The sequence below is a fragment of the Heterodontus francisci genome, chromosome 44 (assembly GCF_036365525.1).
Source record: "Heterodontus francisci isolate sHetFra1 chromosome 44, sHetFra1.hap1, whole genome shotgun sequence".
NCBI lineage: Eukaryota > Metazoa > Chordata > Chondrichthyes > Heterodontiformes > Heterodontidae > Heterodontus > Heterodontus francisci.
Window position 1 is genome coordinate 26,116,571 of NC_090414.1, and position 23,997 is coordinate 26,140,567.

The 23,997-nt window shown below is 52.5% G+C and overlaps 1 protein-coding gene across 1 annotated transcript; it reads right to left on the minus strand.

The window, feature by feature from the left end:
* Window positions 1-322: 322 nt before the first annotated feature.
* On the minus strand, window positions 323-23,365 carry taf6l (TAF6-like RNA polymerase II, p300/CBP-associated factor (PCAF)-associated factor). Its single transcript, XM_068021518.1, has 10 exons — window positions 22,915-23,365; window positions 21,488-21,574; window positions 19,610-19,760; window positions 19,408-19,458; window positions 18,848-18,942; window positions 9,124-9,198; window positions 5,126-5,346; window positions 3,235-3,367; window positions 2,310-2,438; window positions 323-2,157 (listed from the first exon to the last, which is right to left on the minus strand). The coding sequence occupies exons 1-10, from the start codon at window positions 23,059-23,061 to the stop codon at window positions 1,366-1,368; spliced, it is 1,881 nt and encodes a 626-aa protein (XP_067877619.1). The 5' UTR covers window positions 23,062-23,365; the 3' UTR covers window positions 323-1,365.
* Between the last annotated feature and the right edge of the window lie 632 nt (window positions 23,366-23,997).

Below are 23,997 nucleotides of genomic sequence, written 5' to 3' on the forward strand. Positions count from 1 at the left end.
GTCAGTACTGAGGGAGTGCCGCACTGTCGGAGGGTCAGTACTGAGGGAGCGCCGCACTGTCGGAGGGTCAGTACTGAGGGAGCGCCGCACTGTCGGAGGGTCAGTACTGAGGGAGCGCCGCACTGTCGGAGGTGCCATCTTTCAGATGAGACATTAAACCGAGGCCCCGTCTGCCCTCTCGGGTGGGTGTAAAAGATCCCACGGCCACTATTGGAAGAAGAGCAGGGGAGTTCTCCCCGGTGTCCTGGGGACAATATTTATCCCTCAACCAACATCACTAAAAACAGATGATCTGGGTCATTATCACATTGCTGTTTGTGGGATCTTGCTGTGTGTGAATTGGCTGCTGCGTTTTCTACATTACAACAGTGATCACACTTCAAAAAAGTATTTCATTGGCTATGAAGCTCTTTGGGAGGTCTCAGGTGGTGAAAGGCGCTACAGAAATCCAAGTTCTGTCTTTTCCTGTCAGTCAAAACAAAGTAAATTCAATCTTTGCCAGGGCTGAAAGGTTTCCTCAGACAGGAGGAGACTTGGGTCAGTGGGCTGTATGGCAATGAGGTCACATCTCAACCAGCAGTGTCACTGGGAAGGGAGGTAACAGACTACATAGTAGGTACTGATTGACTGATAGTCACAGCACATCCAAACCGCATTGAGTCAGCCCCTCCTCAGTCTGAACTCCCCTGCACCCACCAAGGGCAGACACCTTCCCCCTGACTTCCAACAAATTTATATACACAGGATAGGAGTCGGGGCTGCAAAACAGAAGCTGGAGGCCAGGGTGGGAGGGGGGGAAGGGAAGTACAGCAATGGTCAGCATCTCTATTACCATCTGCTGCTCCAGTCAAAACAGCAGCTTTCTCCCAGACGCAGGCCGCCTTTCCCTTCAGAACCTCTGCTGCAAATCACATTCCCGATCCCCGGAATTCCCCCGGACAAAGGCCTAGGCAGATCCGAGAGGCTGCTGTCTCCAAATATGCAGCAGCGGGGACACTTTTATAAATACACCGCTACTCTTGGGGTGATTGTGTTGGAAGTGTGTGTTTGAGGGAGTTGGAAAGAGTGAGTGAATGTATGTGTGTGAGTGAGAGTGTGTGAGGGGGGGGGGGGGGGGAATCAGAATGTGTGTGTGTGTGAGAGCGAGAGAAGGGCAGGCAGGTCGGAGAGTGAGAGAGTGGGTCAGAAAACACCTGTATGTGTGTGAGAGGGAGGAAGTGGGGGTGGGCAGAAAGTGTCTGTGTGTGCGGTGGTGGGAGATGTCAGAGCGTTGCTGGAATCCTCCGGATATTCCCCAGTATCCCAATCCCAGTTTCCCTGCACCCACCCCCCGGCCCACAGTTGGCCACTGGTGCTGGGACTGAGTTAAATGGGAAGGTAGAGGGAGTAGTCAGCCCTCAGCCACTTTCTCACTGGCTTGTTGATGCGCCCGATCATGGGCAGCCTCTGCCCGTACTTGGACGCCAGGCTGGGACCGTGGTAGAGGGGGAAGGTGGTCTGGAAGAGGCGACCTTTGACCCTCCTGCCCATCTGCCGCCCAGCGATCAGGAAGGTTGAGTGTCCTACACGGGTTGAAAGCCGTGACCTCTGGAAGGCCTCCCTGACCCCTAGGGCGCCGCACTGGTGGAGGAGGCCCCGCTCGTGCGGCTGGCGCCCCGACGACTTGGGCTTGGGTGTGAGGTTTGCCCGCTGCAGCGAGGGCCGGGCAGGCTGCTCCGCCATGGGGCTTCCCTCCTCCACCGGGCTGACCGCCAGGCTCATGGTCAGCTGTGGCATCTTGCGCCCCTGGTCTGTGCCGTTGACCGCTCCCCTCTGGGCCTTCGGGTCAGTAACCAGCGCGGCCGATTGGTTGTTGAACTCCTTGCCCATGGCGGACACAGCAGCCGAAGAGATCCCACCACCCGTCCCGAAGCGGAGTGCCAAGCTGTCTCCAAAGAAGGCGTATAGCTCACGGTACATCTGTGGCGGAGAGGCAGCTAAGGGGGGTTGATCGAGCCCCGGGACTCCGCCTGCCTGCAGCAGGTGGCTGGCGATGCCAAAACCGAACTCGGTGTAAGGCTCTCGGAGCGGGCTCCCTCCCGGGGAGCTCTGACCACTCCCGCTATCGGCCGGCAGCTCCACCGACGCCTTGGTTTTCAGCAGCTTCTCGACTGCCACCTAGAGAAACAGACCATGGATTAGGTTAGCGGAACAACACGGCCTGATTGGTGGTGGTGGGGGGTGGGAAGCGAGGAAAGCAATTTACCACGGCCAGCCTGACCCAATCCAACCCTGTAATGGTATTGGCCATTATTGAAGCTGGTACCTACCAGGATGGCTCCATAGACCTTGTGACCGTCCGCTTTGACCTGCGCGTTGGACACAGAGTTGTCGTCCAGCACTGCCTGAAGGTTCGGCCAATACGCGTGGAGATGGGGGTAAAGGACACGTTCCACTGCCTGGCAACACAAGAAACTGTTAGACACAGACGCTCAGCCAAGATACCACTGGCTGCTTGCCCTGCAAATCAAGGAGGCATTAGAGAGAGGCGACAAGATAATCGAGGGGGACAGGCGACCCAGTCAGCCAGGGTCCGAGTACACGCACGTGCAAAATAACCAACAGACACACTGACCCATGGGGACTCACTGGGAACTCAGTCCCCAGTAAGCAGTCCTCCTGAATCCACACACACAGTCCAAAGAAATGTTACTGCTGGACGATGTCCACTGCTGTCCTTCCCTCTGTCTCTCAATCACATCGAGCACACAAGCACCAAACACTGGGAGGATCCATGGCTCAGATTTTCATCCTTGGGTTCAAATCCAGTCCAAAATGAGGTACTGAAAGTCTCCTCCTGTCCCAAATCTCTGGGAGTGTTTAATGGGGACAGTGTAGAGGGAGCTTTACTCTGTATCTAACCCCCGTGCTGTACCTGTCCTGGGAGTGTTTGATGGGGGACAGTGTAGAGGGAGCTTTACTCTGTATCTAACCCCCGTGCTGTACCTGTCCTGGGAGTGTTTGATGGGGACAGTGTAGAGGGAGCTTTACTCTGTATCTAACCCCTGTGCTGTACCTGTCCTGGGAGTGTTTGATGGGGACAGTGTAGAGGGAGCTTTACTCTGTATCTAACCCCCGTACTGTACCTGTCCTGGGAGTGTTTGATGGGGACAGTGAATTTGCTGGGACAGGGGACTGAGGTGGTCACACCCCCCTCATTGGCCACCGCGCAGTCTGCGAGTCAGAGCTCCTCACCTTGCAGCCGAGCGCATGCAGTCCCACTAACGCTCCGTAGTGTGAGCACAGGGGTCGGACAGGATCGATCAGCACCTTCTGTAGGGTCAGCAGTATCTGGTGGTAGAGGCCACTCACCAAATCTCCGTGCCACCTACCAGCAGAAAACACACCAGGCTTCAAACAACATGGATACTGTGTTAAACATTTATCGAACCTTGGTTAGGCCACAGTGTACAGAACTGTGCATAGTTCTGGTCTCCATTTCCACACTTGGAATACTTTGCACAGTTCCGATCTCTGTATTCTGAAAAGGATATAGAGTCACTGGAGAAGGTGGGAAAAAAATTACAAGGATGATATATCAGAACTGTGATGTTGTAACTACCAGAAAAGAATGAACAGGCTGGGGCTCATTTCTTGAGAAAAGAGAAGGCTGAGGGGGTGTCATTCAGACCCCACCTGCCAAGAATGAGGCATATTAATTTTGTCATATGAACATTGTATAAACTGTTGCTGGAGTGAGGAAATGACTTGTTAAACAGATCAGCCATGGCTGGAAAAAAACATTTACATACTAATGGACAGTGCTTATGGAGACAATGGACCATTCCCTGACGCTTTCAACCCATAATGGACTTTGATCACCAAACACTGAAGGTGAAGAAGCTCACATTCCAGGATGACTGCTAAGATGGCCAAATCCACAAACAGATGTGGTCAAATCAGCTAGTCACATGACTAACCTGCCGGGCAACCTGAGTTTTTTTTTTGAATTGTACAGACGGTTTGACAGGGCGAGAGAGACTGTTTGCTCCTGGACTGTAAAGACCTCACCTGGCTGGCTCGCCACAGCCTCTCCTATCAGCTCCCATCTCTTTCCCACAGAACTCCAAATCCACTGAAGACGTGAACCTCAAGAGAGAAAAGTCTCCTACATCGAACAAGGTTCAAGAAGAATACTGGGCCCCAACGAAAAGCAAGATCTTCCTACAATCAAGAACTCAACAGTGAGCTTGAAGAGCAGTAATTAAAACCATCTTCAGATATTGCCTCTAACTTTTATTTCTTCTGCTCTTTTCTGCATGTATGTATCGCGTATGCATGCTCACATGGGCACGTCGCGTATCCGTAGGTCAACCGAATTAGAGTTTAAGTTTAATAAAGTTCAGCCTTTCTTCTTTAAACCTAAGAAAACCCGTTTGGCTGGTTTCTTTGTCTTACAATTGGAAAGCAGTGAACAAGGATTCACTGAGGGGGAAGCTAAAACAACGACGTGTTTAAAAATAAAACCCTGTTACGGTAAGACCAGGTGAAGGCTGAGAGGGAACCCTCGACCCCTTCTCACTGGGTCGTGACAGGGCTGATCAAGGGCTTTAAACTGATGAAGGGGGTTCGATAGAGTCGACGTAGAGAAGATGTTTCCACTTGTGGGGGAGACCAGAACTCGGGAATATCAATACAAGATAGTAAGCTTTGATGAGTACCTAGGGAGGAACAAACAGTTTCCAGTAGCAGGAGGGTCGGTAACCAGAGAGACACAGATTGAAGAGAATTGGTAAAAGAACCAGAGGGGGAGATGAGGAGAATTTGTTTTTTTTTTACACAGTGAGTTGTTGTGATCTGGAACGAGCTGCCTGAAAGGGCGGTGGAAGCAGATTCAATAGTAACTTTCAAAAGGGAATTGGATAAATAGTTGAAAAGGAGAAATTTGCAGGGTTATGGGGGAAGAGCAGGGGGGAGTGGGACTGATTGAAGAGATCTTTCAAAGAGCCAGCACAGGCTCGATGGGCCGAATGACCTCCCTCGGTGCTGTGAGAGTCTATGAAATGGTGGTCTTGCATATTCAGAGAACACAACATAAAGGGAAACACCACATCTGAACTGAGGAGGAAGCATCGATGTGTCTCACCAGAAGATATGACTGAGCAGTAAAGCAGCATAGTCTCGGAGGGTCCAGTGATCATTCAATGGGTTGATAGAGGCTGCGAGAGGCTCCAGGATACAGTACATGACACTGGAGACCAGGCTCTTGATATAGGTGCCCAGGTAGAGGTAGGGGTTGCGGATTAAACTCTTCACAATGTGCAGTAGCCGATTCAGCTGGTCTAGGTCGTGACTCACCGACTTAACCTGTTCAAACGAAGACAGAAAAGGGTGATCACCACGAGTATTGAAACCAGGAGCCTCCCACTGTGAGGGAGTCACTCCTCATCTCTCCCTCCCCTCAGACAGGTGCATGGGCCCTGTGCGGTACTAAGCCAGGCCGGGATTGAACAGAACCAGGATACAGGAGAGCAGCAGTTAATACTGGGCTAGTAACGCACAGGCCGAAACTAATAAAATAATCCAGGGAAGCAGAGTTTAAACCCCAGCACAACAGTTTCAAAAATCTGTAATTAAAAATCTGGGATCAGTAAAAGTGATAATGAACTGTCCGACTGTCACTGAAGGAAAGCTGCTGCCTGTACCCAGACTGGGCCTATACCTGACTCCATACCAATACCAACATGCTTGACTCTAATGGCTGAACTATAACTGTAGAACTGCAGTGGCCGAGCAAACCACTCGGTTTGTCAAACCAGACACCAGTAGCTAGAGGAGTAAGTTCACCACCACCTTCTCACAACAACTGGAGGGGGAGGGGGGGGGGGGGGGGGGGCAGGGTGCAAGTGGTTGGGTCACGGTCTAGATGTAAGGCAACGACTAGAGACTTCCCCCACTCCCGCATCACTCCTCTGTGCTACGCAGTTCTGAAGAGAGCACACTTACACGTCAGCCATGACTCTCTTGCCCGAGTCAGAAAGTCGAGGTTTCGAGTCCCCCGCAATCCAATTAGCGTAGATAGAGGATTGGTTAACAGACAGGAAGCAGACAGTGGGCATAAACGGGGCATTTTCAAGTTGTCAGGCAGTAAATAGTGGAGTGCCGCAAGGATCAGTGCTGGGGCCTCAGCTATTTACAATCTATATTAATGACTTGGATGAAGAGACGGAGAGTAATGTATCTAAGTTTGCTGATGATACAAAGCTCGGTGGAAATGTAAGCTGTGGGGAGGACACAGAGAGGCTACAAAGATATGGACAGGTTAATTGAGTGGACAACAAGATGGCAGATGGAGTATAATGTAGGGAAGTGTGAAGTTATTCACTTTGGTCACAAGAATAGAAAAACAGAATATTTTTGAAAAGGTGCGGAACTTGTGTCGATGTTTGAAGAGACTTGGGTGTGCTTGTACAAGGAACACAGAAAGTTAACATGCAGGTATAGCAAACAATTAGGAAGGTAAATGGCATATTGACCTTTATTGCGAGGATACTGGAGTTCAGGAATAAGGAAGTATTGCTACAATTGTGCAGGGTTTTGATGAGACCACATATGGAATATTGTGTGCTGTTTTGGTCTCCACATTTAAGAAAGGATTAGAAATTAGAACATTACAGCGCAGTACAGGCCCTTCGGCCTCGATGTTGCGCCGACCTGTGAAACCATCTGACCTACACTATTCCATTTTCATCCATATATCTATCCAAAGACCACTTAAATGCCCTTAAAGTTGGCGAGTCTACTACTGTTGCAGGCAGGGCGTTCCACACCCTTACTACTCTCTGAGTAAAGAAGCTACCTCTAACATCTGTCCTATATCTATCACCCCTCAACTTAAAGCTATGTCCCCTCATGTTTGCCATCACCATCCGAGGAAAAAGACTCTCACTATCCACCCTATATAACCCTCTGATTATCTTATATGTCTCTATTAAGTCACCTCTCCTCCTCCTTCTCTCCAACGAAAACAACCCCAAGTCCCTCAGCCTTTCCTCGTAAGACCTTCCCTCCATACCAGGCAACATCCTAGTAAATCTCCTCTGCACCCTTTCCAAAGCTTCCACATCCTTCCTATAATGCGGTGACCAGAACTGCACGCAATACTCCAGGTGCGGTCTCACCAGAGTTTTGTACAGCTGCAGCATGACCTCGTGGCTCCGAAACTCAATCCCCCTACTAATAAAAGCTAACACACCATATGCCTTCTTAACAGCCCTATTAACCTGGGTAGCAACTTTCAGGGATTTATGTACCTGGACACCAAGATCTCTCTGTTCATCTACACTACCAAGAATCTTCCCATTAGCCCAGTACTCTGCATTCCTATTACTCCTTCCAAAGTGAATCACCTCACACTTTTCCGCATTAAACTCCATTTGCCATCTCTCAGCCCAGCTCTGCAGCCTATCTATGTCCCTCTGTACCCTACAACATCCTTCGGCACTATCCACAACTCCACCGACCTTAGTGTCATCCGCAAATTTACTAACCCACCCTTCTACACCCTCTTCCAGGTCATTTATAAAAATGACAAACAGCATTGGCCCCCAAAACAGATCCTTGCGGTACACCACTAGTAACTAAACTCCAGGATGAACATTTGCCATCAACCACCACCCTCTGTCTTCTTTCAGCTAGCCAATTTCTGATCCAAAGCTCTAAATCACCTTCAACCCCATACTTCCGTATTTTCTGCAATAGCCTACCGTGGGGAACCTTATCAAACGCCTTACTGAAATCCATATACACCACATCCACTGCTTTACCCTCATCCACCTGTTTGGTCACCTTCTCGAAAAACTCAATAAAGGTTTGTGAGGCACGGCCTACCCTTCACAAAACCGTGCTGACTATCGCTAATGAACTTATTCTTTTCAAGATGATTATAAATCCTGTCTCTTATAACCTTTTCCAACATTTTACCCACAACCGAAGTAAGGCTCACAGGTCTATAATTACCAGGGATGTCTCTACTCCCCTTCTTGAACAAGGGGACAACATTTGCTATCCTCCAGTCTTCCGGCACTATTCCTATCGACAATGACGACATAAAGATCAAGGACAAAGGCTCTGCAATCTCCTCCCTAGCTTCCCAGAGAATCCTAGGATAAATCCCATCTGGCCCAGGGGACTTATCTATTTTCACACCTCCTCCTTGTGAACCTCAATCCCATCTAGCCTACTAGTCTGAATCTCAGTATTCTCCTCGACAACATTTTCTTTCTCTACTGTAAATACTGACGCAAAATATTCATTTAACGCTTCCCCTATCTCCTCTGATTCCACACTTGCATTGGAGGCAGTGCAGCGAAGGTTCACTAGATTGGTCCCTGGGATGAGGGGTTGTCCTACGATGAGAGACTAAGTAACTTGGGTCTGTATTCTCTGGAGTTTAGAAGAATGAGAGATGATCTCATTGAAACGTATAAGATTCTCAAGGGGCTGGATAGGGTAGACACTGAGATTATTTCTGCTGGTCGGGGAATCTAAAACACGGGGGCCCAGTCTCAGGATAAGGGGTCGATCATTTCAGACTGATAGGAAGAGAAATTACTTTATTCAAATGGTTGTGAATCTTTGGAATTCTCTACCCCAGAGGGTTGTGGATGCTCCATCATTAAATATATTTAAGGCTGAGATAGACAGATTTTTGGTCTTTCAGGGAATTGAGGGGTATAGCGAGCGGGCGGGAAAGTGGAGTTCAATCATAAGATCAGCAGGAACAGCCATGATTCTTCTGAATGGTGCAGCAGGCTCGATGGGCCAAGGGATGTACTCTCGCTCCTAATTCATGTGGAGTTCTACACTGTTGGAGGGTCAGTACCCCTCCAGGTTCCCCTCCAAGGCACACACCATCCTGACTTGGATCTAAATGTAGTGTTTACAACATTACAACAGTGACTACACTGGAAAAGCACTTCATTGGCTTGGGAGACTTTCTCATTTTGAAATTACTGATCTGATACATGGTGAAACTGAGCATGTGCAGGACACAGGCCCAGTGACCCTGCACATGGTAGAAGTGCAGCTCCACAGAGACTGACCTCAGTACTGGGACACCCACAGGTCAAGCACCATACCTACCCCACTGACCACGTAGACAAAGTAGGGCAGCAGAGCCGCGATCTTTGGGTTTGACTGGAGGTCCTGAAGAGCCACCTGTGGCAGAAAGGATGGCACAGTGAGAACAAACCTTTATAAACAATGCATCTTCACATCCTCATCACAATGAGGACAATTCGTACACACGTGTACACACGTACGCACACGCACACACAATGGCTCAGATACAGTACGGGGTTAGATACAGAGTAAATCTCCCTCCACACTGTCCCCATCAAACACTCCCAGGACAGGTACAGTACGGGGTTAGATACAGAGTAAAACTCCCTCTACACTGTCCCCATCAAACACTCCCAGGACAGGTACAGCACGAGGGTTAGATACAGAGTAAATCTCCCTCTACACTGTCCCCCATCAAACACTCCCAGGACAGGTACAGCACGAGGGTTAGATACAGAGTAAATCTCCCTCTACACTGTCCCCATCAAACACTCCCAGGACAGGTACAGTACGGGGGTTAGATACAGAGTAAATCTCCCTCTACACTGTCCCCATCAAACACTCCCAGGACAGGTACAGTACGGGGGTTAGATACAGAGTAAAGCTCCCTCTACACTGTCCCCATCAAACACTCCCAGGACAGGTACAGCACGAGGGTTAGATACAGAGTAAATCTCCCTCTACACTGTCCCCATCAAACACTCCCAGGACAGGTACAGTACGGGGGTTAGATACAGAGTAAAGCTCCCTCTACACTGTCCCCATCAAACACTCCCAGGACAGGTACAGTACGGGGGTTAGATACAGAGTAAAGCTCCCTCTACACTGTCCCCATCAAACACTCCCAGGACAGGTACAGTACGGGGGTTAGATACAGAGTAAAGCTCCCTCTACACTGTCCCCATCAAACACTCCCAGGACAGGTACAGCACGGGGTTAGATACAGAGTAAAGCTCCCTCTACACTGTCCCCATCAAACACTCTGAGGGTTTTGAGCTGTTTGCTCAGGAGATAGCATTACTTGAAAAAAAAAGAAAAAAAAAAAAAAAACGGGGTTAGATACAGAGTAAAGCTCCCTCTACACTGTCCCATCAAACACTCCCAGGACAGGAACAGCACGGGGTTAGATACAGAGTAAAGCTCCCTCTACACTGTCCCCATCAAACACTCCCAGGACAGGTACAGCACGGGGTTAGATACAGAGTAAAGCTCCCTCTACACTGTCCCCATCAAACACTCTGAGGGTTTTGAGCTGTTTGCTCAGGAGATAGCATTACTTGAAAAAAAAAGAAAAAAAAAAAAAAAAAAAAAACGGGGGTTAGATACAGAGTAAATCTCCCTCTACACTGTCCCCATCAAACACTCCCAGGACAGGTACAGCACGAGGGTTAGATACAGAGTAAATCTCCCTCTACACTGTCCCCATCAAACACTCCCAGGACAGGTACAGTACGGGGGTTAGATACAGAGTAAAGCTCCCTCTACACTGTCCCCCATCAAACACTCCCAGGACAGGTACAGCACGGGGTTAGATACAGAGTAAATCTCCCTCTACACTGTCCCCATCAAACACTCCCAGGACAGGTACAGCACGGGGTTAGATACAGAGTAAATCTCCCTCTACACTGTCCCCATCAAACACTCCCAGGACAGGTACAGCACGGGGTTAGATACAGAGTAAATCTCCCTCTACACTGTCCCCCATCAAACACTCCCAGGACAGGTACAGCACGGGATTAGATACAGAGTAAATCTCCCTCTACACTGTCCCCATCAAACACTCCCAGGACAGGTACAGCACGGGGTTAGATACAGAGTAAATCTCCCTCTACACTGTCCCCATCAAACACTCCCAGGACAGGTACAGTACGGGGGTTAGATACAGAGTAAATCTCCCTCTACACTGTCCCCATCAAACACTCCGCAGGACAGGTACAGTACGGGGGTTAGATACAGAGTAAATCTCCCTCTACACTGTCCCCATCAAACACTCCCAGGACAGGTACAGTACGGGGGTTAGATACAGAGTAAAGCTCCCTCTACACTGTCCCCCATCAAACACTCCCAGGACAGGTACAGCACGGGGTTAGATACAGAGTAAATCTCCCTCTACACTGTCCCCATCGAACACTCCCAGGACAGGTACAGCACGGGGTTAGATACAGAGTAAATCTCCCTCTACACTGTCCCCATCAAACACTCCCAGGACAGGTACAGCACTGGGATTGGCTGGTCAATTTGGAGCACTTCCTGCCAGCAATCAGGGGGAGCAGCTGCACCTGTGCTGCAGCAATTGGGGAGAGGAGAGTGGAGACTGGAAACTGCAGCAACTGGAGAGAGAGACTGGAGAAAGGTGAATACTGAGTGGAGACTGCACCAACTGGAGAGAGAGAGAGACTGGAGAAAGGTGAATACAGAGTGGAGGGAAACCATCAAGGAAGGCTGCAATTTTTCTGGAGAGGTGGGTGTCAGGGCACCTGAAAGACTATTAAGTTTAAACTGTTTGGGGGAGGGAGAAGAGGCCTGAAGACTCAGGGGTGGGGCAGCCAATCCAGTAGGGGCCCCTGTGTTTGTATTGGTGTTTGCACACAGGGAGCTCCCTCCCCACCCCAACTGCCTGCTCGGGACAGCTGGAGTTGCCCGGGTGAAGACTGTCTTGTTAAAATCAGAAGAGGAGAGTACCGGGCGGCTCCAGCCGTCCCGGGCGAAGAAGCCTCGCCCAACTGGAAGACAACAAACAGTTTTGGACTAATTGTTATAAAGGTGCTCCAACTGGCAGTTGGATCAAACATCCTTTTCAGCCTTTCTCTCCCTTCCTCCACTCAGTCGCCTCAGTCACCTATCCTCCCCATTTCCTTTACCATCCTACCCCATCCTCCTCTACTCCCACTCCACCTTGTTTAAAGTTTGCTTTTTTTTTTAAAATTGTGTAAATTTGTTTTGTTTCTTGGGGGTGGACGTAGCTCTTAGACCCCATGGCAAGCCCCTCTTCGCCGGTGGCGGGGCCTTCCCGTTCATATGCTGCTGCGGCTGCTGCAGCTGCACCTGTTGCCCCGTCACCTTTTGCTTTATTAACAACGAAGCATGGGGTCAAGAGCTACGTCCACCCGAACATGTCTATAGAGGCATGCGTGAAAGCAATGGCCGAGGTTGTCGGCCCTTCGGCCATTGTTGCAGCCTCTAAAATGTACGGGAAGGCAGTGTTTTTCCTGAAGACCGAGCGGGCGGTGTCCCTGGCTCTGAGCAAGGGGCTCACCGTGGGCGGGACCTTTCTGCCAGTGGACCCCCTGGAGGCCACTGCGCAAAGGCTCATTTTATCCAATGTCCCACCCTTCATCCCTGGTGAGCTCCTCCTTCCCCACCTGCACCATCTGGGGGAGGTAAAGACGGGGCTCACCCCAGTCCCGCTCGGTCTTCGGGAGAACAGCCTCCGACACGTCTACTCCTTCCGCCGCCAGTTATTCATGCAGCTGGCGCGGGAGGAGGTGACAGAGGGCCACTTCAATGTCGAATTCCAGGGGACGGCCTACCGCGTCTTCTGGACCTTGGACGGGGTGCGGTGCCATGTCTGTAAGGGGGTGGGGCATGTTCGTAAGAACTGCCCCAACCTCCCGGCTGCCAACTCCAACTCAGCGGCCCAGGGTGGCGACGCTGCACCTCCTCCCACCCCCACTACACCACCACCAGATACCATTCAGTCGGTACCGGAGGCTGTGGTTTTCACGGCCTCCGGCAGGGAGGGGGGTGACCGTCCAAGTGGAAGGAAGGCGCGGAGGAGAAATAAACATCGAGAGGCGCGTCCCCTGGATATCGTGACACTACCCGAGCCTGAGCTCAGCCCAAGGCCCGATCTCGGGAAGTCAACTTGCCCCAGGGCTGGGCTCAGGCCCAGGGTGAATAAAAAAAAGGAGAGTGTGGAGGTGGAGGCCTCTGATGATATGGAGGTCTCTGAGCCTCCGCACACAACTGGGAAAAAGAGGAGAAGGCACCCCTCCACAGAGGTAACAAGGGGCCCTGAGGCGCAGGGCCCATCTGTTGGAGGGGAGCTGTCTCCTGTTTCGGGTCCCCAGGTTTCCCCTACCGCCACCACCAAGGCTGCAAAGTCCGGGCAGGTGCTCCCAATTCCTCAGGATGGAGGGAAGGGGATGGCCCCGGTACATGAGGCCCCTCCTGAAGGAGTAAGTGGGGCCCTGCTTGTGGTGGGGGAGCCTGGGGAAGCCGCCCATTCTGCCACTGCTACTGGGTCGGGTGTCCTGAATGAAGGGGAGGGCGAGGCCCCAGAGGGTCGGGCCTCCCAGCCGGAGTCCACCACCAACCAGGAGACACCCGACCCAGTTATAACTGAGAATGCTGCCCCACCTGCTGGGCCTGTGGGTGCTGGCGGAGCGGGAGATAGCCTCCTCCCTCCGCCTCCAATCTCGGCTCCGGCTGGTTTCCCGGAGTCGGGAACTTCTGTCTCCCCTGGACCACTCATTGCCCTGGGGACGGAGGTGGAGGGGGGTCCTGAGCCGCTGGTGCCTACAGGCTCCAGTTTCACAATAGAACCCAGAGAGGACTCCTCCGCCATCGATCCTGGGGGTGGGATCGTGACGGAGGCGGGACCAGCTGGCGCGGCCGGGACGTCCGCCCCACAGTGTGTGGTGGATGTGTTGGCCGCTGGCGGTGACGACCCGGAGGAGGATGGGGATTCGGTGCGGGGCACGGAGGATGATCTTGATTCCATCGCCAGTGAGGTGGTGGAGTCCCTCGTGCCTCCCACCGAATCTCCTCTCATCCCCACGGCGGAACTCCGGGATTTCCTCGCGGCTTGCAGGGGTTGCCGCAATAAAGTTCAGCTGGCCCTCGACCGTTGGTCGAATCTGGCGCTGATCATCCAGTCCGTCCGTGCCGCCCTTAAGATAGCGGGTAAGCGCGCGGACGTGAAACTGGTTGAGAGGCGCCGTTTTAATGTGTTCCTCAATGGGTTGCTGGGGGAGTGGAGGGCCAGGTGCACTTCCACTCCCTCCTCACAGTGAGCTGTTGGTGACGGGTTTTAAGTACCTTTGACATGAAGATAACCATAGCCAGCCTCAACATCAACGGCAGCAGAGGGGCTCACCGCAGATTTCACAATCTCTCAGTCCTTAGGGAAGGGAGATACGCGGTGAGCTTTCTGCAGGAAACCCACACCGTTCCGGGAGACGAAGCCACCTGGCTCCTGGAGTGGCAGGGTGGGGTCTACATGAGTCACCTCACCCCTATTTCTAGTGGGGTGGCTATCTTGTTGGCCCCGACTTTTCAGCCGGAGATCTTGGGGGTCAAGGAGCTAGTGCCGGGCCGCTTGCTCCACCTCGCCGTTCGCCTGGGTAGCGTGCCGCTCCACTTTGTGAACGTGTACGCGCCCAGGCCCGGCGCGTTGCAAGCGCGCTTCTTTGAAGAAGTGTCCGCTCTCTTGAGCTCCATCGATAGCGGCGAGTGCATCATCCTCGGGGGGGATTTTAACTGCACCCTCGAGGTGGGGGATCGCTCCGGTCCCCAGCGCGGCCAAGCGTCGGTGGAGAAGTTGAGGGGACTGATCAGCTCCCTTAACTTGGTGGACGTCTGGCGGAATCTCCATCCCGACTCCAGCGCCTTCACGTGGAGGTCTGGAGGAGGGGGGTCGCGAATCGACCGCCTCTACATTTCGCAGGCGTACGTCTCCCGCGTTTCGGCGGCCTCCATGCGGCTGGTGCCGTGCTCGGACCACCGCCTGGTGTGGGCGGAGTTCACTCCGCTCCGCACGCGGGCGGGGTCCGCGTACTGGCACTTTAACAACCGGCTGCTGGAGGACGTGCGATTTCGGGACTCGTTCCGTCGATTCTGGGCCGACTGGAGAAGGAAGCAGGGGGGCTTCCCCTCCTTGAGGCTATGGTGGGATGTGGGCAAGACTCACATCCGCGTCTTCTGTCAGGAGTACGCGAAGGGGTCGACCAAGAGGCGGGAAGCCGAGATCGGGCGCCTTGAGAGGGAGGTGCTCAACTTGGAATCCCGCCTCGGTCATGCCGTCGCGGACCCGGCCCTGTGGCAGGCGTACAAAGAGAAGAAGGGCGCGCTGAGGAACCTGCAGCTCATAGGGTCCCGTGGCGCGTACGTGAGGTCGCGGATCCAGATCCTGGAAGATTTGGACCGCGCCTCACCCTTCTTCTACTCGCTGGAAAAATGGCGGGGGGTCCGTAAGCAGCTCGTCGAGCTGCTGGCCGACGACGGATCCTCCATCACGGATCCGGAGGGAATGGGCCTCCTGGTCCGGACGTATTACAGTGCGTTGTTCTCTCCGGATCCGTCCAGCGAGGATGCGCGCAGAGTTTTGTGGGAGGACCTGCCGCAGGTCAGCCCGGAGGGCGCCGAAGGATTGGAGGCTCCGCTCACGTTGGCGGAGCTGACTGGCGCCCTCCACCAGCTCTCGAGGGGCAAATCCCCAGGGCTGGATGGGTTGACCGTGGAGTTCCTCAGGGCGTTCTGGGACGTCCTGGGGGACGATTACGCGCGGGTCCTGGGGGAAAGCCTGGCGACCGGGGAGATGCCCCTCTCGTGGCGCAGGGCGGTCATCGTCCTGCTGCCGAAGAGGGGCGATCTCCGCCTGCTTAAAAACTGGCGTCCGGTCTCCCTCCTCAGCACGGATTATAAGATCTTTGCCCGGGCTATGTCTACCCGCCTGGGCTCCGTGCTGGCCCACATGATCCACCCCGACCAGTCCTACACGGTCCCGGGCCGGTCCATCCAGGACAACATCCACCTGGTCCGGGACCTGATCCATCTTTCCCAGAGGACTGGTCAGTCGGTCGCCTTTCTCTCCCTCGATCAGGAGAAGGCGTTCGACAGGGTGGATCACGATTACCTTTTCGGGACTCTGCGCGCTTTCGGACTCGGGCCGCATTTCGTGGCCCGGGTCCGACTTTTATACGCCGCCGCAGAGTGTCTAGTCAAAGTTAACGGGTCCTTGACGGCGCCCCTTCGATTTGGGAGAGGAGTGCGTCAGGGGTGCCCCATGTCCGGCCAATTGTATACCATCTGCGTGGAGCCCTTCCTGTGCCTGCTTCGCAGGAGGTTGATGGGATTGGCTCTGCGCGAGCCGGCCATGCGGGTCGTCCTCTCGGCTTACGCCGACGACGTGCTCCTCGCAATCACAGATCCCGTTGACTTGCGGAGGATGCGCGACTGCCAGCAGACCTTTTCTGCCGCGTCCTCCGCGAGGATCAATTGGGAGAAATGTTCCGGACTCCTGGTTGGTCAGTGGCGGGTGGACTCCCTGCCGGAGGAGATGACACCTTTTGCGTGGAGCACCACGCACCTCCTCTATCTGGGAGTCCACCTTAGCCCCGCTGAGGAAGCCTGGCCGGCAAACTGGCAGGAGTTGGAGGCGAAAGTCACCGCTCGGCTGGGGCGCTGGACAGGACTGCTCCGAGTGCTTTCCTACAGGGGCCGAGCGTTGGTCATAAACCAACTGGTGGCCTCCATGCTGTGGTACCGGTTGGTCACTTTGGCCCCGCCCCCTGTATTTGCCACCAAGATCCAGAAGAAACTCGTCGATTTCTTCTGGGGCAAGAGGAAACACTGGGTCTCTGCCGCGGTCCTGAGTCTCCCGATCGAGGAGGGCGGTCAGTCGCTGGTGTGCGTCCGCACCCAGGCTGCGACTCTCCGCCTTCGGACCCTGCAGAGATACCTGTACGTCGAGCGTCCTCCCAGATGGTGTGCGCTGGCGACGTATTTTTTCCGCCAGTGTCACTGCCTTCAAGACGACACGCAGCTCCCGGTGGAGTCCGTTAGCCGCGCCTCTCTGAGGGAGTTGCCTGTCTTTTACCGGGATCTTTTCCGAGTCTGGAACATGGTCGCCTCCAGTCAGGGCGCTCCCCCGCCGGCGGAGGAGAGCGCCTCGGCTGTCCGGGCGGCCGACTCCGGGGACGGTCCGGCGGGCGGAGGAGTAGCCGAAACCCCCGGGACGCCCCTCACTGCGGGTGGCGAGGGGGCTCGGGAGTGCGGAGCGATCCCGGCCGAGCTGACCCCCGCTGGGCCGGAACTGCTCATCGGACCCAGGCCCCGAAACCCTCCTCGGGAGCCGGTCCCGCACAACCCGAGCCGCCTCTCGGGAATGCCCTCCGTGCCATTCCAATCGGCGCGGAGGGGTTTCCTGTACGGGCTGCTCCTGCACACTTTCCACTTCCTCGCCCTCGTCAGCCGGCCGGACACGCCCTGGCGGTCCGCGTTGCCAACTGGCGGCGAGGGGAAACCCCGATGGAGGTCTCTCTACGCGGGAGTCTTCCCCCTTTACATCGGGGACCTGGGGTGGAGGGTGCTGCACAGAGCAGTCCCGTGCAATAGGCTTTTAAGTAGGTTCACGGACTCCCAGGCCAGCTGTACTTTCTGCGGCCTGGACGAGTCCGTGTTCCACATTTATACGGAGTGTGCGAGGTTGCAGCCTCTATTTGAGTATCTGAAGGGGCTGCTCCTCAAATTCTGGCTGCACTTCAGTCCCACGCTCCTGATCTTTGGGCACCCGGTGCGGAGGGGCTTGGGCCGGGAGGAGGATCTCCTCGTCGGTCTGCTCCTGGGCCTGGCCAAGGTGGCAATTCACAGGTCCAGGTTGCGGGCCGTCGGGGGTTCCGTCCTCCCCGATTGCCTGCCCCTCTTCCGCGGTTACGTTCGCGCCCGGGTGTCCCTGGAAAAGGAGCATGCGGTGTCCGCCGGTACGCTTGAGGCCTTCCGCGACCGGTGGGCACCGCAGGGACTGGAGTGCATCGTCGACGCCGAGAATGGCATTTTAATTTGAGTTTTTTGTTTATTTATCTGTTTTAATAAAGTTATTTTAAAACTGTAAATATGTACATAAAGGGGGCCTGAGGGATAAAGGCCCCGTCGATGTGAAAAATATAAAAGGGGCCTGGGGTATAAAGGTCACCTTGTTTAAAAAAAAAAAAAAAAAACGGGGGTTAAAAAAAAAAAAAAAAGAGTAAATCTCCCTCTACACTGTCCCCATCAAACACTCCCAGGACAGGTACAGTACGGGGGTTAGATACAAAGTAAAGCTCCCTCTACACTGTCCCCATCAAACACTCCCAGGACAGGTACAGCACGGGGTTAGATACAGAGTAAAGCTCCCTCTACACTGTCCCCCATCAAACACTCCCAGGACAGGTACAGTACGGGGGTTAGATACAGAGTAAATCTCCCTCTACACTGTCCCCATCAAACACTCCCAGGACAGGTACAGTACGAGGGTTAGATACAGAGTAAAGCACCCTCTACACTGTCCACCATCAAACACTCCCAGGACAGGTACAGCACGGGGTTAGATACAGAGTAAAGCTCCCTCTACACTGTCCCCCATCAAACACTCCCAGGACAGGTACAGTACGGGGGTTAGATACAGAGTAAATCTCCCTCTACACTGTCCCCATCAAACACTCCCAGGACAGGTACAGTACGAGGGTTAGATACAGAGTAAAGCACCCTCTACACTGTCCCCATCAAACACTCCCAGGACAGGTACAGCACGGGGTTAGATACAGAGTAAATCTCCCTCTACACTGTCCCCATCAAACACTCCCAGGACAGGTACAGTACGGGGGTTAGATACAGAGTAAATCTCCCTCTACACTGTCCCCATCAAACACTCCCAGGACAGGTACAGTACGAGGGTTAGAGACAGGGTATTAATAGTTTGATTGGTTTGTGTTGCTCTCAGTAGATGTTTGAACATCTTCCCCTCAGCCGCATGCTGACCTCTCACCTTCATCAGCTGATGGTCATCGCCTAGAACTGCCCTTGTGACCTGCTGGTAATACTTCATGAGCTCATCGGAGAGGGTGGAAACTGCCACAGGGACTGTAGCGGAACAAAACAGTCTTAGTCAATTACTTTTCACAGATTCACACAGCATAGGAGGCGGCCATTCAGCCCATCGTCCCTGTGCTGGCTCTCAAAGATCTCTCCAATCAGTCCCACTCCCCCCCTGCTCTTTCCCCCACAGCCCTGTAAATTTCTCCTTTTCAACTATTTATCCAATTCCCCTTTTGAAAGTTACTATTGAATCTGCTTCCACCGCCCTTTCAGGCAGCGCGTTCCAGATCACAACAACTCACTGTGTAAAAAAAATTCTCCTCATCTCCCCCTCTGGTTCTTTCACCAATTATCTTCAATCTGTGTCTCTCTGGTTACCGACCCTCCTGCCACTGAATGGGCTGAATGTCTGTTTCTGTGCTGTATTATTTAATAATTTCTGCTAAGTTAGAAATTACATTCAACGTCCTGCCTGTTTGAGTAAGGAAGCAGTCTGTGACATATACTCACCCACTCCCTGAGGCTCCTGGTTTCCTTTACTGTCTAAATAGGAGACCTGAACTGGAGAAGCAGCAACAGAAAGACAGGAAAGAGAGATATCAGTCAGCACATTATCAACACGCCAAAACATCAACCCTGCTTTCACCACCTCAACTCCCCTCACCCCCCGCCACCCCCCCATCCCCCTCTCCACTCCCACCAGCCTCCCTACCTCGGACTACGGTTTGGCCACAGCCTTTGGGGATGTTGGTGGCCAGGGCCAGCTCCACCAGGTTGACCTCCCGATCCTCCACGACAAACAGCTCTCCCTCCTTAACACAGCGAAATGGGAGCGTGTCTGAGGCACCATAACCACACACAGGCTGAAAACAGCAACACAAACAGGGCAGTTACTAGCGAGAGGAGCATCAAATTAAAAACTGTTCTAGCTGTAGTCATCTCTCTCCATTAGAGACGGACAGTCGGAAACGTACAGCTTGAGGGGCATCGCTCCGCAAGTGCGGGGCAGGATGAGGAGTCAGGCCTCCATGAACTAGCACAACCGGTACAGTGTTATAAAAGTACTTCCATTTTTTAATAGATGGTGAGAACTCGGGTTTTAAAATTGTGGAAATGGATTCCTTTGGAGGACCGAAGAGATTACATAGATGCTGGACTTTTTTTTTTAAAAAAGGGTCTCTGGAAGGACTTGAGTTTTTTGTTTGAAAACAACCCTTACCGGATGTCACATGTCTTAAGCAAAATAAACAACAGGAGCCTTGATGACTAGGAGGGCTTGTTTCCAGAGATGTGACATGTCAAGATTTATGGTGGTCAAGAGTTGGTTTCATTTTGGATATTATTTTGAGTCAGTTGGGGGTCAGCCTGCTAAGAGAGAAGAAACCAGCTCATCCTTTCCCTGTTCCCTAGTTCCGAAGAAGGGTCACTGACCCGAAACGTTAACTCTGCTTCTCTTTCCACAGATGCTGCCAGACCTGCTGAGTGGTTCCAGCATTTCTTGTTTTTATTTCATCCTTTCCCTCTAAGAAACCCTGACAATCAGTGTGTGATAGCTGAAACCCCTGATGCCTCATTGCTCCTGGAAAGCCTGTCAGATTAATCCTCGACATTGCCTGAAGAGAACTGCTCCAAAAAGATCCCAGTACAGCCGTCTACGTGTATTTGGATGCCAGAATAAAGGAACAACTGATACCATTCCGTATCTTATCCTTTTCCTTCAAGAATTAACAAGTATTTGACCAAAGTTTTTTTTGTCTTTTTCGTAAAGAGATCTCTGCAGAGAAAACTTCTTTATTTTTTCTTTAACCGGTGTGTGTGTGTTGAGCTAATCTAAAAGGGAACTTTCATATTTTCAATCTGTGTGTTAGTGCTTTGCATCTTTACTATATAAGTCCTGTTTTATAATAAATTAATAATGTTGGTTGTTAAAGAAACCTGGTTGGTGGATTTTATTCTGAAATTAAAAAAGAGAGTATATAATTGGCTGCATTAGTAACTGGGTAAACATTTAAATATATGTTGTGACCCGTGGAGAAGTGGAACGAGAGGAAGACAGTGCACTCCTCCCGCTTTGGTCGTAACCACAGGGATTGAACCCATGCTGTTGCTGTCTTTCTGCATCAGTCTAGCCATCAAGCCAACCCCAACTTAAAGATAAAATGCTCGCTATTCACCCAGGTCAATCTGCACAGTGAGAGTCAACCGGCTATTTCACCACATTGGACATCACAGCCGAGTCCGACAGCCTCAGAGGCACAACCCCAGCAGCAGTGGGTAGCACTTTCACCTCCAGGTCAGGTCATGGGTACGAGCCCCCACTCCAGACACTTGAGCCAATAATCCAAGCCGACAATCCCAATGCAGTACTGAGGGAACAGTACAACAGTTCCTACAATAGTGACTACACTTCGAAAAAGTCCTTCATTGGCTGCGTTGTTCTGAGGTGGTGAAAGGCACTGGAGAAATGGGAGTCTTTCTTTTAGGAGTTGGGAGCCCTGGTCACCCCCGCCCCTAAACTGATTCAATCTGGTAGGATCTGGTGGGTGACTCAGCCTCAGTACCCCAGCAATGCCACCCTCCCCACACCTACCTCGATGTTACCCCATCGCAGTGCCCGGTTGAAGTCCTCGACAGTCAGACGCCTGCGCTTGGCGTGCTTCATGAACTGGGCGCTATTCTGAAAGAGGCAACAATGAGGCCGGTGAGAGACGGCTGCTTTACAGATACATTGAAGGTCAGTGCTGTCACTCTGGAGGGATGTTGTGATCACTGTGGTCACCCTGCCTTCTTCACACTGAGCAGACGGTGCAGACAGTAAACTTTCCACCCCTCCTCATACCCCGGGCTCTCGATTAATCGCTCCCAGGCAGGGCTGTCGATTAATCGCTCCCAGGCAGGGCTGTCGACTAATCTCTCGCGCGCTGGGTTGTCGATTAATCTCTCGCACTGGGTGATGGGTTAATCTCTCACTGGGTTACGGGTTAATCTCTCTCACTGGGTTACGGGTTAATCTCTCACACTGGGTTACGGGTTAATCTCTCACACTGGGTTACGGGTTAATCTCTCACACTGGGTTACGGGTTAATCTCTCACACTGGGTTACGGGTTAATCTCTCACACTGGGTTACGGGTTAATCTCTCACACTGGGTTACGGGTTAATCTCTCACACTGGGTTACGGGTTAATCTCTCACACTGGGTTACGGGTTAATCTCTCACACTGGGTTACGGGTTAATCTCTCACACTGGGTTACGGGTTAATCTCTCACACTGGGTTACGGGTTAATCTCTCACACTGGGTTACGGGTTAATCTCTCACACTGGGTTACGGGTTAATCTCTCACACTGGGTTACGGGTTAATCTCTCACACTGGGTTACGGGTTAATCTCTCACACTGGGTTACGGGTTAATCTCTCACACTGGGTTACGGGTTAATCTCTCACACTGGGTTACGGGTTAATCTCTCACACTGGGTTACGGGTTAATCTCTCACACTGGGTTACGGGTTAATCTCTCACACTGGGTTACGGGTTAATCTCTCACACTGGGTTACGGGTTAATCTCTCACTGGGTTACGGGTTAATCTCTCACTGGGTTACGGGTTAATCTCTCACACTGGGTTATGGGTTAATCTCTCACTGGGTTACGGGTTAATCTCTCACTGGGTTATGGGTTAATCTCTCTCACTGGGTTACGGGTTAATCTCTCACACTGGGTTACGGGTTAATCTCTCACTGGGTTACGGGTTAATCTCTCACTGGGTTATGGGTTAATCTCTCACACTGGGTTATGGGTTAATCTCTCACACTGGGTTATGGGTTAATCTCTCACTGGGTTATGGGTTAATCTCTCACTGGGTTACGGGTTAATCTCTCACTGGGTTATGGGTTAATCTCTCACTGGGTTACGGGTTAATCTCTCACTGGGTTATGGGTTAATCTCTCACTGGGTTATGGGTTAATCTCTCACTGGGTTACGGGTTAATCTCTCTCACTGGGTTATGGGTTAATCTCCTACCTGGGCGGTCTCCCTCAGTCTATAACACACATCCTCAGCCAGGAGGGAGCTGACCTCCTCCCCCAGCTCCAGGCCCAAACTCTCCGCCATCAATTTGACCGATTCTTTGGTGATGTCGGCGAATTTCCTCTCCTCTCTGTCGGACATGACTCAGAGACACTGGTTAAAAGCAGCAGTTATAAACCCTGCTAACTATTAGTTAACTATTAATTAACTATTAATACATCTCTCACCACTCAGTAACTAGACCCTGACATTAAATAGTCAACTCCTTCCACACCGAGTCCTCACTAACTAGTATTAACCAAACCTCCGCGGACTGGTTGCCCTCTCACTAACTAGCGATAAACTCTCACTAACTAGTGATAAACTCTCACTAACTAGTGACCAAACCCCCCGCTCGCGCTCCTTTCACTCCCTCAATAACAGTTCAGGGCGGTGAGGGAAACTCCTTCCGGTTCGACCGCGAACCAATCACTGACCACCTCGGGAGGGCGGGATTGCCGCCGGCGCTCTGATTGGCCCAGACGGAATGTCCGTCATGTGGAAAGGATGCCTGAGGATTTAAAGGGGCAGCGGACCATGGACTGGGGGAGGGGGAGAGATATGTGGGGGGGGGGGGAGAGATATGTGGGGGGGGGGAAGAGATATGTGGGGGGGGGAGAGATATGTGGGGGGGGGAGAGATATGTGGGGGGGGGAGAGATATGTGGGGGGGGAGAGATATGTGGGGGGGGAGAGATATGTGGGGGGGGAGAGATATGTGGGGGGGGAGAGATATGTGGGGGGGGAGAGATATGTGGGGGGGGGAGATATATGAGGGGGGGGGAGAGATATGTGGGGGGGGGGAGAGATATGTGGGGGGGGAGAGATATGTGGGGGGGGGAGAGATATGTGGGGGGGGAGAGATATGTGGGGGGGGAGAGATATGTGGGGGGGAGAGATATGTGGGGGGGGAGAGATATGTGGGGGGGGAGAGATATGTGGGGGGGGGAGATATATGAGGGGGGGAGATATATGAGGGGGGGGAGATATATGAGGGGGGAGAGATATATGAGGGGGGAGATATATGAGGGGGGGAGAT

What these genes read in the sequence shown, in the direction of transcription:
- taf6l (XM_068021518.1), bottom strand. Translation starts at nt 23,061, where the DNA reads ATGTCCGACAGAGAGGAGAGGAAATTCGCCGACATCACCAAAGAATCG. An exon ending in GACTGAGGGAGACCGCCCAG is followed by an intron (nt 21,575 to 22,914) that starts GTAGGAGATTAA and finishes TGCCTCTTTCAG; the next exon opens with AATAGCGCCCAGTTCATGAA. An exon ending in CTGCTCAGTCATATCTTCTG is followed by an intron (nt 3,368 to 5,125) that starts GTGAGACACATC and finishes TTCTGCTGGTAG; the next exon opens with GTGGCACGGAGATTTGGTGA.